This window comes from Fusarium mangiferae (assembly GCF_900044065.1).
Source record: "Fusarium mangiferae strain MRC7560 genome assembly, contig: FMAN_scaffold002, whole genome shotgun sequence".
In the NCBI taxonomy this organism is placed as follows: domain Eukaryota; kingdom Fungi; phylum Ascomycota; class Sordariomycetes; order Hypocreales; family Nectriaceae; genus Fusarium; species Fusarium mangiferae.
In genome coordinates this window covers 1,390,097-1,406,230 of record NW_024573922.1, presented here as the reverse complement: position 1 = coordinate 1,406,230, position 16,134 = coordinate 1,390,097, and the positions used below count along the sequence as shown (strand labels likewise).

Below are 16,134 nucleotides of genomic sequence, written 5' to 3'. Positions count from 1 at the left end.
CGAGGGTCGCTGCAGGCCTCAACTCAGGAGGTCGAGTAGCGTTGGATAAAAGGGTTTAGGTAGCGGATTTAATATGGAATATTGCCGCGAATTTATGCATGTTTCTTGGGTTTTAAAGTGAAACCTCGAGAAGGGAAGATCTGACTGGAATTTTACCTCACCAGGCCATGAGTCTTAGTTTCCATTGAGTTAGGTTGCGGCCCGTCATGACGTTGCGGCTGATAGCCTTAAACTTTAGCGGATTTCGCCCTGAATGAGGTGGTTGGTTGACTGTGGGGAGCGGGCGCTAAAGTAATCCCGTCTCGGCTCGCATCAACATCTCAGCCTCAATCAGAAGGATTATTAGGTGGCAATGGGAAAAGATGAACGCTTCATGATGGCCGTTTGGTTGTGAAGCTGAGATATAGTCCTGCTGCCATAAGTATCGGGTGCAATGGTGCTAGTTCTAACGATTGGGTATACTCCGTAATAACACACGGTTGTTGGAACACCTCCTTCAAGTTTCAGGAGTGAAAGAAGGCATCAAAAGCCGACAATAAGACAGCAGGTAAGACTGGACATGCAATGCATTAGCTGAATGTCTATTGTACTAATTCCACCCCTTGGTAGGGCTCGCAAGTCTGAAAACCCTCTGTCAATAAATATGCATCATGTGGAATTGGAGCCACCCTACAGCTTCTCCTTACGCCTCGATTACTCTCCCCATCCGATTCGGTGCAACATGATTACTCCAGGCCACGACATTATCGTCCCCGTCAAAACAATAACCTCAGCATCATACCTCTCATTATTGATAGCCTTCGATCATAAATGCGGGCACAACACCCGCATCTGGAAGAGTTCACGGTCTGCATCTGTCAAAATGATCCGATTTCCTTCCCGTAAAATCCGGTCGGCGTCGAGCAAGAGAGATAAACAACCAAAGCTCCAAGTTTCGGCGTTCAAAGTCCTCCATTTGTCACGAAATATCATGAGCTGCCGACTAGCCATATCCCGTAATGGTTGTATCTCCAGGACTATGGTATATGCAGCAAGGAGAAAAGCTGACCCGTCATCAAGTTGGGTTCCAGGGATGACGGCATGGAGCAAGTAGTTCTAGAACTTGCCCGGGTCCTTATTGCCCATTAGTGCAAGAGGGATCCGAGGAGCCAGGCAAGGCCACAAACGTGACTTATTGTCAGGCATATCCTTCTCCTCCTTGACATAATGCACCTGGCTTAGAATATCACCTAAAGGTTTCAAAGTATCCATGTCGCACGACTCCCACATGCTGAGTAGCTGTATACGAGTAAGGCCAGAATCATCCTGATCAGGAGGAATATATACAAGTGGGAATTGGAGATGTGCAGGAAGAGCTGAGATCTTCTCGTTGATCTCATGGAAAAGGGTATACGACTCTTCCAACCAATTCTGTGTTTGCCTCTTGTCTTTGTCATCGGCAATCAGGTTGACCTGGGCTCTGAACTCTTGCAAGAGGGCTGTCTTTACTTTGTCGCCAGTTTGTTTTTCACAGACAGTGCGAAAAAGCTGCCCGTATAAGGGATGGAAAGCGATGCCCGATACATTGGTCTTGATAATTCGATTGAGATGTTTTGCGATGAAGTCTTTGTAGAGTGCAGTGCCATTGATATACTCTCTGGCCACATTTCTGCTTGTGAGTTTGTTGGCTTGCTTCTGATGGGTAATGACATCGCCATGTAGAAGAAGGGGGATTTCGTTGTGTAGCATGGTCGGCTTAGTGGGGGTGATGTTGCTATAGTTTGAGCCGCAGAGCGTCGCCAAGTTGGCTTCGGAAACTGTATAGAGCAAGTCTGGGTCAAATGTGTAGCTTATTCTGATGGACTCTGGTATGTCGATATTCCCATCAGCCCGCATCCAAAAGAGAAGCAGGCCTATAGTGAGTCGAAAGATGACTCTACGGCTGTATATCGTACGAAAGAGATTGCCTTGTGTCACGGCGGACAGATAGAGATATGGGCTCCAATAGCTGGTGTCGTCATTGAGGTTGTGAGCGGATCCAAGGGTGAAAGAAAATACCACAGCTTTCTTGAGACCCGACGCAACCCTTGCAGTACCCGCGAGACCATTGGCACAATTAATCCAATTCTTGAAACAGTCGCCTAGTTTACCATATTTTTTGGGGAGGAACTCCTGCTCTGCTCTGTAATAAGGTCCACTGATATCCTCCAGCCCCAGCATGGGAGGAGCATGGGCATAAAGAAGGACGACAGTGCCGTTACTTCTCATCTGCAGATACGCGTTGGCAAGGGCCGCTTTGGAAGCACAATTTGATTTGGACGCGGAGCCAACAGTCGGCATCTCTAAATCTTCAACGAATTTGAGTAGCTGGTCTGCACTTAGAGGGCTGGATCTAGAAGAAGGTCTGCACCATCCTGACCATTCTATAACTTTTTCATCAGCATAATCATAATTCCGATAGGCTAGGACTCCAATGCGGTCAAAGCAGTCAGCGACAGACACGAAGTTGATAATATCGGTAATGGCCTTTTTCAACTCCGTGACACCGGCAGCCCTGCCTGTTTCAGCGTCGAAAACGATCATCATATCGTGGGTTTGAGGCGGCTTGCTCATGATGACAATTCTTGATGAGAATAACGTGATTGATGATTGAGAAACGTCTGAAGAAGATGTGTGATGTGGCTTATGACTTGGGATAGTTCAAGATGACGGGCGACGTGTTGTGAGTGTTGATGATGAGTTATTGGGTTGCATAAGGTATGGAAGAAGAGGCACCGTGACTGCTTTGGGGGCAGCCAGTCATTGCGATATCGTCAGTTTCATGGCAGGTACGCCTCCAATCTCAGATATTAGGTAGGTATGTCCCTACCTCATGGATCCGTGCAGCTTTTGATATCGCGAAGGCCTGTAAGCTGGCAAGGGAGGCGGCAGGTTCTTATTGGAAGGAGACATGGCGATGGACCACTGTAACGTACCTACCTAAGTCAAAGTGTCATGGTAAAAGAATCTGTACAAATTGTTCTCTCTGCCTATACCTTACCTATCATACCTACCTAGCATGGGATTATGGCTCGATAATTCATGCCGTCTGTTGTAGGGCATGCACCCAGTGGGCAATGCGTCGAACCTCATCATATGACTTGACGCGAACATGTCACTAGCATGATAGGAGCCAGCCATTCAAACCTGCAGTCATCATGTTGAGTCAACACCGACAATGCTTGTCGCAATTCATGTAGCCTTCTGTCTACTAATTTTCTGCTTTCCGTGACTTAGGTGAGGTGATGGTGGCTTCAGATAGGTAGCTTTTGCCTGTAAGATGCTTACCTAAGGCATGACGCGGTCCCCTGAACAAGCGAGGGAACGTGATATCCAATGGATGTTTCGAAGGAGGCAGCCTGAGCTCTTCCATCTTTCTCCCTCTTCTTTTATTCATCAATCATATCAAAGTACCATCCCAGTCAATACTCATCAAATACAATGTCTCGATTCTCTCGCTACGACACCGACGAGGAGCGTCTTCCCGAGGGCATGCAGAGAGTTGGCTACGATGCTGACACTCAGGTCTACACGTTCCGCGACGCCGACGGCAGCTACTGGGAGAGCGCGCCAGGCAATGAATACGGCCAGCTCACAAAGGTCGGCGAAGCTCGCCCTGAAGGTCAAGAGACCGAGACCTTCCTCATGACAAGCCAGCAGCAACGGCCCAAGATGTCGTGGTTCACCGAGATGAAACCTTTTCTTAACTTTCTCATGCTCGTCATTCTATCGCTTGTCTTGCTCTTCTGGTTCCTCGGCTACAAGGGTTCTTCGTCGGATGAGCGTATTCCCATAGCGGACTGCCCTGAGGGTACGGTTGCGTATGCGATTCACAAGGGCGATACGTGCTGGGAAATTGCGAACAAGAATGGGGTGAGCGTTGATGACTTGAAGGACAAGAATCCGGACCTCAATTGTGAGGCTCTCAAGACCAATGATCGCATTTGTGTGCCTGGCAAGAAGAGTGTTGATTGAGCGCGTCGTACCATGCGTTGTGGATGGGGGTACAAAGCTTCGCCGGGTAACTGTTTTAGCCGTCAGGTACGGCAAACGACGCGGCATGTCCAACAGTTGTGAGCTATGAGCTATGAAGCTGTCTGAACGGAGCTGTGGCGTACAGACTATAGCCTGGGTCAGTTTTGCCTTGGCATCTTCTCTGACGCGTACTGGACATTGCTTGCTGGCAGTTGGTAGCAGCGTTATGGCAATAATATTTCATGCTTGACAGACCGTCAGCCAATTCTTGGATGAAGCTGTATCTGATCGCTGGGTGATAAGCATCCGAAACCCAGGCTTCTGGGAGCGTATCAATCAGCATAACGCGTGTCAAACAGCCAACCAACGTCATCATGGGCCTATCAGCCAACAACCATTGGCCATCATGCACCTGAGCTAGTGCAGCATCTCGGCTGGTGCCAGCAAACTCGAGGGCTTGCTTGACTTGGCTGTCAAGGTTGCATTTATCCGACATCTTCAGCGATGCCTGGAGTAATCAGGCTTCAACAATAGCCATGCCGTGCCATGCCATGCCATGCCACCAGAGACGAGTCTGGACAAGGCTGACGAAACAAAAGACAACAACACATCACTGCCACCCACCAAAGGCGGTCAAGCACAAGCATTAACTAACTACATACAACTTCATTCGGCGTCTTCTTAACCCGTCAGGGAATCATCACCACAAAAAGCCCCGCGCTAAAAGTGGAAGAAACGAGGGGCAACACCAGACCCTGGGCTTGCATGCGCTGGGCTAGTGGAGGACCACCGCCGCGGCGCTGCCAACCAGCGCGCGTGCACCTGCAAGAGCGGGGCCTGGGATTTTTTTTTCTCTTCCATGCTAATTTCGACTCGACTCGAGGAGACCCCAAATAATTTAAAATTTTCGGCGCGGGTCTCTCGCGACTCTTTTCTTTCCTTCTCCACTACTATAAACCTTCGGGTTCTTTTCCTTTTTTCCTTTCCTTTCTTTCTCTTCTTTTCTCTGTCGTTCAAGCTTCGACAAAGAAATCATCATGGATAAGGGGAAGCTTGCTCAGCTCCTTGAAGGGAGCCAAGTCCGTAAGTTCAATCCTCTACGTCAACGATAAACAGCTGGCAAGCTCTGCTTTCCCTTGCTGCTACTTGTTGCCTCGCTACACAAGCATCAAAACTAACGTCCTTTCTCTCCAGCCAACACGGAGCAGGTCAAGGCCGTTACCGCCGAGCTCCAGAAGAACTTCTACACACAACCCGAGTCGCTGCTCGCCCTCGTCGAGATCTCCCTCACACATGGAGACGCTGGTGTTCGACAGCTCGCCTCGGTCCAGGCTCTCCGTCTGATTCCCAAGTTCTGGGAGAAGACCGCCCAGGACCAGCGACAGCTCGCCCGAAACCACCTTCTTGAGGGTGTCCTCAAGGAGTCTTCCGCTGGTGTCCGCCACTCCCTCGCCCGTCTTATCGCCGGCATTGTCAGTGCTGATATGGAGAACGGTGAGGGCGAGGAGTTCCTCCAGCACCTCCTTCCTCTCACCAACAACGATAACGTTGTTGCCCGTGAGGTCGGTTCATTCCTCCTCTACGCTATCCTCGAGGAGGACCCTACCCACTTCGCCGACCACACACATGAGCTTCTCAAGCTCTTCCAGGCTCGCATTGAGGACCCCCAAAGCAAGGAGGTTCGCATCAATATCGTCCGTGCCATTGGCGCTATCCTCATGATCGTCGAGCCCGAGGAGGACCCCGAGTCTCTAAAGGCCATACAGAACTTTGTTCCCAGCCTGGTCAACATTCTCAAGGCTACCGTCGAGGCTGAGGATGAGGAGAGCTACAAGATCGTTTTCGAGGTCTTCCACTCTTTCATTGCTTACGACTCTTCCCTCCTTGCCCTTCACCTTCGTGACCTCCTCACCTTCATGATTGAGCTTGGTGGCAACGTCAACGCCGAGGAGGACGCCCGATCTCAGGCCCTTGCTTTCCTCATCCAGTGTGTCCGCTACCGACGCATGAAGATTCAGGGCATGAAGGACATGGCCGCTGAGCTCATGGTCAAGGCCATGCATATTGTTACCGAACTCGACGCTGATGACGACGAGGAGGACATTTCTCCTGCCCGTACCGCTATTAGCCTCATCGATACCTTGTCCAACGAGCTCCCTCCCCGACAGGCTATTGTTCCTCTCCTCGAGCAATTCCCCCACTTCGCTACCAACAACGATCCTAAGTTCCGCATGGCGGCTATGCTCGCCCTCGGTAACGCTGCTGAGGGTGCTCCTGATTTCATCTCTACCCAACTCCAGCCTCTTCTCCCTACCATCATCTCTCTCCTCGAGGACTCCGAGACTCAGGTCCGACATGCCTCTCTTGTTGGTCTGATCCACCTCGCTGAGGAGATGGCCGACGAGATGTCTTCTCATCACGAACAGATCATCGCTTCCGTCCTCAAGAATCTCGAGGCTGCCTCTCAGGGTCCTTCCGACAAGAAGAATGTCAGCATCATTCGCTGCGCTTGCGGTGCCCTTGATACCTTTGGTGACGGCATTGACACCAAGATCATGGCCCAGTATGGTCCCAACCTAATTGGTCCCATGGTCCGTCTCCTCGACCACGAGGACTTTGGTGTCAAGGCTGCGGCTGCTTCTGCTATCGGTGCTATCGCTTCTTCCATGGAGAAGGGTTTCGAGCCCTACTTCAAGGATGTGATGTCTTCTCTTGGCAAGTTTGTCTCTATCAAGGAGGGTGAGGAGTCTCTCGACCTCCGAAGCTCCACCTGCGACAGCTTGGGCCGCATCGCCATGGCCGTCGGCTCTGAGTCTTTCCAGCCCTATGTCATGGACCTCATGTCCGCTAGCGAGGAGGCTCTCGGCCTTGACAACCCCCGCCTCAAGGAGACCAGTTTCATTCTGTGGTCCAACTTGTCCAAGGTCTACCACGAGCAATTCGACCACTTCCTTCCCGGTGTCTTCAAGGGTCTTTTCTCTTCTCTCGAGCTTGAGGAGGAGGAGATCGAACTTCCCGGTGTTGACGCTAGCCAGCTTGGTGACGGTGCCATCGTCGTTGGTGGCAAGCGTGTCAAGGTTAAGGCTCCCGAGACTCAGGACGATATCACCATCGCCACTGGCGGTGACGAGGACTGGGATGATATCGAGGACCTCGAGGATCTCGGTGCTGTGACCGCTGTCGCTCTTGAGCAGGAGATTGCTCTTGACGTCCTTGGCGATGTCATCTCCAACTCTTGCAACAGCTCCAACCTCGAGACCTACGTCGAGCAGACCATCGAGAAGGTTTCTCCCTTTACCGAGCACACATACGAGGGATGCCGAAAGACCGCCATCTCCACCCTCTGGCGCACGTACGCCCGTGTCTTCCAGGTCTGGGAGGAGGGCGCTGGTGTCAAGTGGGAGGCTGGTCTTCCTCCTAAGCACACTCCCCCTACCTCGCTCATCAGCATGGGCCAGGCTCTTGAGAAGGCCACTATGACCATTTGGTCTGACGACAGCGAACGGTTAGTTTACCCCTTGTCTTTTCTGTTTTTGCCAATATGATGAATACCTTGCGTTATACCCAGCTCACTCAGACGCAAAAATGCGGTTGCTGAGAAAACGTCTAATCTACTTCTGATTCATGGCACTGTTACTTCTTGTTTCTTGCATTCTAGTCTTGAATCATTATTAACAGTTAAATAGTTCCGTCGTTACCGACATCAACCGCAACGTCGCTGCCACCCTCAAGGCTTGCGGTCCTGCTCTTCTTGCTTCCAAGGATGGTCTCCTCCAGGAGATGGTCTCGGTCGTTGGTCTTATCATTACCCGATCTCACCCTTGCCAGCAAGATCTTGGTGACGAGGAGGAGGAACAAGACGTTGATGCCGGTTCTTCCGAGTACGACTGGCTCGTCATCGACACTGCCCTTGACGTCGTGGTCGGCCTTGCTGCTGCTCTCGGCAACAACTTCGGTGAGCTCTGGAAGATCTTCGAGAAGCCTATCCTCCGACTTGCCAGCTCCAGCGAGGACCTTCACCGATCCACCGCTGTTGGCACCATCGCTGAGATTACCAAGTACACTGGTGAGGCCATCACTCCCTTCACTGAGTCTCTTGGCCAAGCTCTTGTCCGCCGTCTCACAGACCCTGACCCTCTGGCCAAGTCTAACGCTGCTTACGCCATTGGTCTCGTTGTCCTCAACTCTGCCGACACTGGCAAGACTTTCCCTATGTACCCCCTTCTGTGGGAAAAGCTCGAGCCTCTTCTGACCGTCAACGAGATGCGCATGACCGACAACGTCGCTGGTGCAGTTTCTCGTCTGATGACCAAGAACCCCAACAACGAATTTGTTGCTCAGGCTCTTCCCGCTGTTGTCAATGTCCTTCCCCTCCAGGAGGACTACGAGGAGAATGCTCCTATCTACGACAACATCTTCAAGCTGTACCAACAGTCCAACCCCACTGTTGAGCAGCTTACTCCCCAACTTATTAACGTGTTCGAGAAGGTCCTCAGCCCACCTGAGGAGCAGCTTGAGTCTGAGACTCGGGAGATTCTCCAGCACACCGTCCAGAACCTGTACAAGGCTAAGCCTGACCTCCTGGCCAACAACCCTGGCCTGCTCAAGCTTGCTGGTATTCAGTAAACGGACACACATCACGACTTGACGAATTTTCGGTTTGGTGGATTATATAAAAGTGACGAACTGCGATATGATTTGATGAAGAAAAAGCACGCACTAGACTACGATGCGTTGATAGAGTATAACGTAGTAGCATCATGCAAAGGAGATGCATGGGTATGAAAGGGTATGGAATGGGAAAAGGAAAATTAGGAATGGCAAGCGCTGGGATTTCACGATGAAGCTTTCATCGCTTCGAGGATAGAGGACTTTTGATACCTAGGATTAGAAAGATACCTTTCCATATGGACATTTGTTTCCTTGATACTGTTTTACAGGTGCACATGTGCATGTCTTGATAAGATGACAACAGAATTGTTGGCTTCAAACTTGATCATGCAATTCGAAAGAACGCCGTAAAATGCTACAGAATAATGCAATCACCAAATCCTTTTGGCAACCATCTCATACCTCATGACCTTCTCAAAATCATCCTTCTTCTCCGTCTTCTCTACCCTCTTACCCGGTCCTTTACCTCCCTTCAATCCCTCGTTCCTATCAGCATGAATCCAACGCTGTCTCTCCTCCCCAACCTCAACCTGACCAAAACCACCGACTCTTCGTCCACCGGGTGTATCAAAAGATTCAGGAGCACGGCCCTGGTGTTCTGCACGCTTCATCTTTGCGTATCTGTTACGGGAGTATTTGAGAAGGATCATGCCCAGAAGGAGTTTGAGAATGAGTAGGACGAGGAAAGCGATGAAGAAGACGACGACCATCGTAATGGCGGCGATAAAGTCGTCGGATGTCCAGGAGTACCAGGGCCGAGAATTGAGGGGTGAGCCGTATGGATAGCCGTATGTTGCGCGGCCGAGGGAGTCGCGGATAAGAGAGTCGAACCGGTTGAGAGCAGCTATCATAGCGGGTGATGAAGGTGTGGCTGATTCCTCGGAGAGAGATGTCTGCGTTGATTGGGGGATGGGCATAGGCATAGGCATAGGGAGATGGGTCGATAGAAGCATGTGGTAGGTTTGAACAGAGGCGCGAATAAAGAGACAGGATAGGGGTATGACAGCGAGACCAAGACGCTTGGTCAGAGAGGGAGTCATGAAAGCCTAGGGCCGTTAGTTGTAACATGACAAGGGATGAGGATGACTTACGTTGGTGTAGTAATCTTTGCACAGGATATCAAGAATACGGCTGTAGAAAGCTGGTTTGATGTTGTTAAACTTCGTCACATAGGCGTGTTTAATGGTATCGACAAGCATCTCACTACCAATGACAATGAAGAAAGGGGACAGAACTTCGCCTGACATGAGCCACGAGGGTAGTACAGTAAAACTGTGTGGTAGGATAGATGGGCTGTGATGTGGTACAGATGTCTCATCGTATGACTCTGAGCCGGCACCTGGGACACTGAGGCCGCCAACCTCGACAACGTTACGCATGCCGATGATGAAGAGCATGATCCAAAGCTGGAAACGCTCGACGATGTCGGCGCAGGTGAGCTGGAAGAGGTTGTCTTTCTCGAAACGCTTGAAGACAGTTGATTTGATCTCAACGAATTGGTTGGAGAGGAGAAGGGTCAGCAGGGCGTTCGAGTAAGAATTGACGGCAACATTGAGGGTGATGACCTGATAGTACAATGCAATCGAGTGAAGACAGCAGTATACAAGAGCAAGCATAAACATGCCCAGCGGGAGAAGGACTTTGGAACGACCAGACGCATTACGTGAGAGCGTTTCCGTGCTGAAGAGGCACTCCAAAATATCCTGTCCCAAGGCTGAAAGAAGGCGATCGCCGACTTCCAGAATGTTGTATATGACGTAGAGTTTGATGGCGGATTGAGCTCGAATGAAGTGATACATGCGACTTGCGTCTAGAGTCATCAAAGCCATGGAACTGCATATTATGACAGCGCCTTGGAGAAGATCAGCTTTGTGAAAGGCTGAGAGATTTGAAGGCATGGATTTCGTCCTCTTATGACGGAATGCCCCAGACTTGGGTTGAGATCGAGACTGCAAAGGCTTGAAGTGTCCGTTTCCATTCCCGTTTGCATTGAAATCATGACTCCCGTTTTCATCGTTTGAACGACCTCGAGGACGGCTCTCACTGCGTGATCTTCCTTCGTCAGAGGTCTCATCGGCTCGCGAGGTCCTACCTCTCCGCCAAAGCCGTCCTAGACCATACCACACGAAGCCGAGGAGCCATCGAACTTCTTTGAGGATGACATAGCCCCACCAACGAACCAGCATGCTTACAGCTTGGACAAAGCGCATGGGAAGGATGGTGAAGTTCCAGAGCCAAGCATCAAGACATGCTAGAGCCCCAAAGTTAAGCGTCATTTCGAGATGGGGCGGTAAGAGGATCACATTCTTAAGACGCTCGAATTTGACAGCATTGGATTCGTAGGGAATATCGTAAGCGTGGGACTGGTGGATGTACAACGGACTAGGTCTTTGAGCTGCCAATTCCAGCTGTAGATGTGTAGGTAACGACATGGGCGGGAGAGGAATGATGGGTGGAATCGGTGATGGTGGTCGAAGGCCATCTGAGTCTGTTTGGAGAGGTATGGCTGTCGCAGGTGTTGACCGGGCGCTGAGAACAGGAGATGTTCCGCCTGCACCATCGAGGTTGATATGCAAAGACGTGGGTCGTCCAGTTGAGTTGAAGGAAGAGTATCGTCTCGGTGAAGATGTCCGGCTCGAATCGCCGGCTAAGACACGGCTCGTAGGGGGCGTAGATAGAGTTCTCGCTCCAGGCGAGGGGCGTCGGTGGATGTCCATCTGAATATCTCTCGCAGTCCGCAGAGCAGAAGTCGAGCCAGGACGAGCTTCTACGGCGACACCATTTTGCTGTACCGGGGGAGGCGCATCATCGAGGCCCACCGTAGGTTGTCGTATAGCCTCGCGCTGATCGAGAAGATGTGATGCAGATTCTTGGTCAATTGACCTCCGATCTGGCGCGGGGGCCACAGGTAACGACTCAGGAGAGTTTGTGAGGCGCTGCATCTCGGTCGCGGAGAGACGTCGAACGTTAGGGTTCGTGGTATTACTTATCGTACTGCTGCGACTGGCCCTGCCAGAGGGTACAGCGGTGCTGTCATCCTGGTCCTTCTCTTTGTCTAGAGTCTCCTCCGCGGGCTCTTGTTCTTGATCCTCGTCATCCTCGACCGCTGGTTCGGAAATAGACGAGTTGGACTCGACGCGACGCACGCTGCTACTTCTGTGGGAGCCTTCTTCAGAAGAGTGGTCTTCGTCGGAGGGAATCGTGGGGAGTTTGTCGTTTGTCGTGTCGGCGCATGATGGAGGAGGAGTCGAGGATGGAGATAGAAGCGGTGGGAGGTGATGAGAATTGATGGAATCGACGGAGGCGGCCATCACCAAGGCTGAGACTCTCGAAGCATGTTTTTCCCTCGTGAATAATGAGATTTTCGTAGCGAAGGTCAATCAGTTGGAGGTTGTCGCGTGTGGTGAAAGAAGAGACGTTGCAGCGGAAAATGGGATTGCCAGCAATTGAATCACCATGAGACAAGACGCAGCTGGACTGGACTGGAGTGAACCGGTTCACTTGACGGTGGGTGCGCCACAGTGGAGTCGGCACCGAAGGTTCCCCTGAGCGGGAGAGCGTGCTCTGAAGGCACTGAAACTTTGGGGCAGTGGAGCTCTATGCAGGGGTTGTGTCAGTGGCTTGAGATGAGAATGGATCCGTGGATCTGGATACCGTGGCGGGAAGAGCATCGCGAATCTGACTGTGAAAGCCAAGACGGGTATAACAAATAGTAACTGTAGGACTGATATTGCTACCAACTACATTTCGCGATATATCTGGATTTTTATGTAACACTCAGGACTTTCTCTTAGTTAGAGTCTGCAGGCCCTAGATCCTCTCTGCCTCTGCCGTCGTAAGGTTTCGCTTCAGTCCAAGACAAGGTTTCACTGAGCATGCCGCATACCATTTACATTCTTGAACCTCTATTAAGGACTAGGTATCTTTATATATCATTAACTCATCTACATGGCTCTAAAGAAGGTACTCATCAAACCACTGCACAGCCTGGAAGAAAGCCTGCTCCTTGGCAAACTTCTTTTTCTTATCACTCAGATCAGCGCGCACAGCAAATCCGTGCTCGACGTGAGAGAACAAATTGATCTGGAAAGGCTTGCCAGTCCCAATCAGAATCTCCTCCGATTTGTGACGCTTTTCGGTGGGGAAGATTTGGTCGGTTTGAGCAGCGGCGATAGAGAGGGGCCCGGTGATGGCCTTGAGCTCTTCTTCCTCGACGAACGAGGGGTGAGCGACATAACCGACATCGATGCCCGCCTTGTAGTTGCGAATAACGTACTGAGACTGTTAGCGATGCGCTTTTGAGTCGAGGTTGAAAGACATACCTTGGCGCCGAAACAGTATCCGACAGCTCCAATCTTAGTAGCACCCTGCGCCTTGAGCGTCTTGATAGACTCGGCGATAATAGGGTCGATCTGAGCGGGAGTATGAGGGTTATCGCCCTTGGCACCCTTTGTGATCCAGCTCATGATATCAAGACCCTCTGGCATAGGCAGAGGCATAACATCGCCGTTGAAAATGTCGGGAATGATGGTGGTGTAGCCGTTGGCAGCGAATTGATCGGCCATCAACTTGCTATTGGTCCAGATTCCGTAGATATCGGCAATGTAGACAATTCCGGTTCCCTTGTGCGCCTTGTCCGCGGGAGCTGTCGCGATGTAGGCGTCAAGACCGCTATCGAGCTTGATCATCTTGCCGGTGGGCTCGCCTCTGTAAATGAAGCATTAGATATAAAATTGCGTGGAAACCATTTTCGGGGTGACATACTCATGGCGAACGCCCTCAGTGCAGCACTTGGCAGGTTGGTTAGAGGCCATTGTGATAGTGATTGTCTACTTCTCTGCAGAATTGTTGAGTGGAGGGGAAGTTTCTCGGGGGTTACTTGGCCGAGTTTATATCCTCTTCGAAGCGGACCCAGGCGTTTCCGTGTGACGCAATTAATCGAGGCCGAGATGCCGATGTTACCCCACAAACAATAGCAGTTCCGTGGACCAATTCCGTGGTGCTTGCTTTCTAAGCAACGTCGCCGTGCTAATTGGTGAAAGGTGGGATATCTGGGTCTGCGAGAGGAGTCTTTTGGTGGATGGTTTTGAAGCTATCCCCATTGGGCTTCATTTTTCGCCTTTAGAGTTTTAACTCCGATGGGATATACGGATATGGACATTGGGCCAAATGCCGAATTACATAACTCGTCCACGGCACATCGTTTGACTTGAGGATGTCGGTAGAGGTGGGATGCGGTGAATGGCATTCATTATTCGTATAGTTGGTATCATTATGTGCTCCAGCAATGTAAGTAGTTGTATAGTACACCGCGACAATCTCGTCACTTTTGTCGAATGCCCTTGGGTTTTCTCTTCTTGAACACCACCGTCTGTACTCCCGACTCAGCCTCCTCTGGCTCTGGTTTTATCAGAGGCTCAGCAGGTGCTTCTGTCTTGACGTCCGTGTTATCCTCCGGCTTGACTTCTGCCTCATCTTCTGTCTTCACTGTTGTATCCGGCGTCGCATCGTCCTCTTTCTTGACATCCGTCGAATCCGCTGTTTCCTGCTTCACAGCCCTAGGTGTAAACGTCGATCCGCTCAGTAGCGCATCAAGTTCCTGATCTTCTTGTTGCGGCATAGCTTTTGAGTCTCGTCCCCATCGTCTTGGCTTCTTGAATAGTCCGCGCACGGCGTTTTCCTCTTCCTTCTCATCCTCCGTCGCTTCGCGCTTCCGTACACCATTGGCTCTAGCTTCTACCTTTGCTTCTTCGTCTTCTTCTGTCTTCGCCTCGATAATTCTCGTATTCGTAACCGTCCACTGGCCAGGCATGGCCATCTCAGGTCGGAAGTCACTCGGGATCGCGACGCCCATGGCAGCAAGCTGTTCTCTCTGCTTCTTCAAAGATGCTTCTGTCGGTGCGCTCTGTTGCACGCGCGGTGCAGGTCTTGACGATGGACCTGCCGCTGTGGATGAGCCTCCGACAACTCCATTGAGGCGTTCGACTTCCCGTTTGGCGCGGTCTTTTTCGCGCTCTTCTCGCTCGTGGTTACGGTGCAGATCGCGGAGGAAGCGCTTTAGTGCACCTTGATGTTTGGCGGTAGATTCATGGTTTTGACGCTCGAGTTTTGTGTCGCGAACATAGGTCTCGCAGTGCTTACACCAGTATTTGGGCGTGGATTTCCAGTATTCTGACATTTTCGGTGGTGATGTCGAAAGAAGGTTGCCTGAATGTTTCTAGAATTGGTGGCTTGGAATCAAGGTGCTTATCCTGAGCTGCAATGCTAATGCACGGGCCATGTGTGAGCTTTAGGGTAAGCAAACTTCTTTGATGTGGACGTCGACTAGAGCTAATGAAGAAGCCAACGCAGATTGAACTTGTCAGTAATTCTAGTTGAAAGTTGTGTAATTACCTGTCTCCTATAGCTTTGGATATGATGTGCTCGAATGATGGATGATTGTCGTGGTCGGTGTCACTGCCACTGACACACTTCGAAGCAATTATCGTGCTTACATGGTGGCGCAAATTGGTAGTGCAACGACAAAACATCAAATAGCTAAGAGTCGACTCCATGTATCATGTTTCGAACAAGAGAAAGTTGAACACGAGCCTGCATTGCATATAGACCTTATAGCCAATGGGATCCAATCCCTGGTCCTTGATGACTTTGTTCTGCTGATCCCAGAGGCTAGAAGGAATCACTTCCTGCATGGCGATCTTTGATGTTTGTGTTTAGCGCAATGATGCATCGAGTCAATAGAATAGACACTACTTTGCACCAAGTGTTATTGGAAGGAAGACTCGTCGAGATTGATCGTACGAAGCTATCCTTCTTGGGCAAGTCAGTCAGCTCATGCCGACAAGGACCCTGCATCTATTCTCCGAATGGCCTGAGATACGCGAACGAGAGATCCAAAAGACCTCGTGTTTCGTTTCGACAATCTGAGGATCTAGATCATCTCAAACCGAAGACACTTTATCTGTAAGCAAAATAATAAAAATCTTGACCAAACAGGTATAAACTTCACCACTTCCCTCATCAGTCAGACAATATGGCAATGCTGTCATACTCTAGAAAAAGCGTTAGCCCAGCCGCCGTGTCCTGGCCCCTTGCATCATCCCTGGATCCCAACACCCATCAGTGGAGCATCGTTCAACGTTCAATACGATGTCGTACGTATTGTAAATAACGCAAAACTCAGTTCATTGTAATTTCTCTTGGCGCTTACAGTGTTGGCCGCCAATAAGCGCATCCTAGACGCATTGCCTATTCTGGGTCCTTAGCAAGCGATGATTCGGCGGTGGCGGTTCTTTTTTCTCCGAGTCAGAATGAGGCAAAGAATGACGAGAAACTTGGCGGTCGCTCTGCCGTTGAGCCGCATCCGCAAGCTTGGGATGCTGGGCGGTTATGGACTTCATGTCATGGAGGATGAATGCAACAAGGGATTGTTTATATTAAGACAAGACCCTGAATTTGTAATGCCGGCCT

General features: G+C 50.7%; 6 protein-coding genes across 6 annotated transcripts; 2 read left to right on the top strand and 4 right to left on the bottom strand.

Moving 5' to 3' along the window:
* Nucleotides 1-1,095: 1,095 nt before the first annotated feature.
* FMAN_06222 (uncharacterized protein) lies at nucleotides 1,096-2,592 on the bottom strand (the record flags this gene model as incomplete). Its single annotated transcript, XM_041827025.1, has 1 exon — nucleotides 1,096-2,592. The coding sequence occupies one exon, from the start codon at nucleotides 2,590-2,592 to the stop codon at nucleotides 1,096-1,098; it is 1,497 nt and encodes a 498-aa protein (XP_041678029.1).
* Nucleotides 2,593-3,459: 867 nt separating this feature from the next.
* FMAN_06223 (uncharacterized protein) lies at nucleotides 3,460-3,993 on the top strand (the record flags this gene model as incomplete). The annotated part of the gene is made up of 1 exon (XM_041827024.1): nucleotides 3,460-3,993. One exon carries the CDS (start codon nucleotides 3,460-3,462, stop codon nucleotides 3,991-3,993), a length of 534 nt encoding a protein of 177 aa, XP_041678028.1.
* Nucleotides 3,994-5,030: 1,037 nt separating this feature from the next.
* Nucleotides 5,031-8,619, top strand: FMAN_06224 (related to protein carrier KAP123; the record flags this gene model as incomplete). Its single annotated transcript, XM_041827023.1, has 3 exons — nucleotides 5,031-5,076; nucleotides 5,188-7,498; nucleotides 7,680-8,619. The coding sequence occupies 3 exons, from the start codon at nucleotides 5,031-5,033 to the stop codon at nucleotides 8,617-8,619; spliced, it is 3,297 nt and encodes a 1,098-aa protein (XP_041678027.1).
* Nucleotides 8,620-9,035: 416 nt separating this feature from the next.
* On the bottom strand, nucleotides 9,036-11,975 carry FMAN_06225 (uncharacterized protein; the record flags this gene model as incomplete). Its single annotated transcript, XM_041827022.1, has 2 exons — nucleotides 9,036-9,710; nucleotides 9,756-11,975. The coding sequence occupies 2 exons, from the start codon at nucleotides 11,973-11,975 to the stop codon at nucleotides 9,036-9,038; spliced, it is 2,895 nt and encodes a 964-aa protein (XP_041678026.1).
* Nucleotides 11,976-12,618: 643 nt separating this feature from the next.
* Nucleotides 12,619-13,478, bottom strand: FMAN_06226 (uncharacterized protein; the record flags this gene model as incomplete). The annotated part of the gene is made up of 3 exons (XM_041827021.1): nucleotides 12,619-12,939; nucleotides 12,987-13,371; nucleotides 13,429-13,478. 3 exons carry the CDS (start codon nucleotides 13,476-13,478, stop codon nucleotides 12,619-12,621), a joined length of 756 nt encoding a protein of 251 aa, XP_041678025.1.
* A 509-nt stretch (nucleotides 13,479-13,987) lies between these two features.
* Nucleotides 13,988-14,842, bottom strand: FMAN_06227 (uncharacterized protein; the record flags this gene model as incomplete). Its single annotated transcript, XM_041827019.1, has 1 exon — nucleotides 13,988-14,842. The coding sequence occupies one exon, from the start codon at nucleotides 14,840-14,842 to the stop codon at nucleotides 13,988-13,990; it is 855 nt and encodes a 284-aa protein (XP_041678024.1).
* Between the last annotated feature and the right edge of the window lie 1,292 nt (nucleotides 14,843-16,134).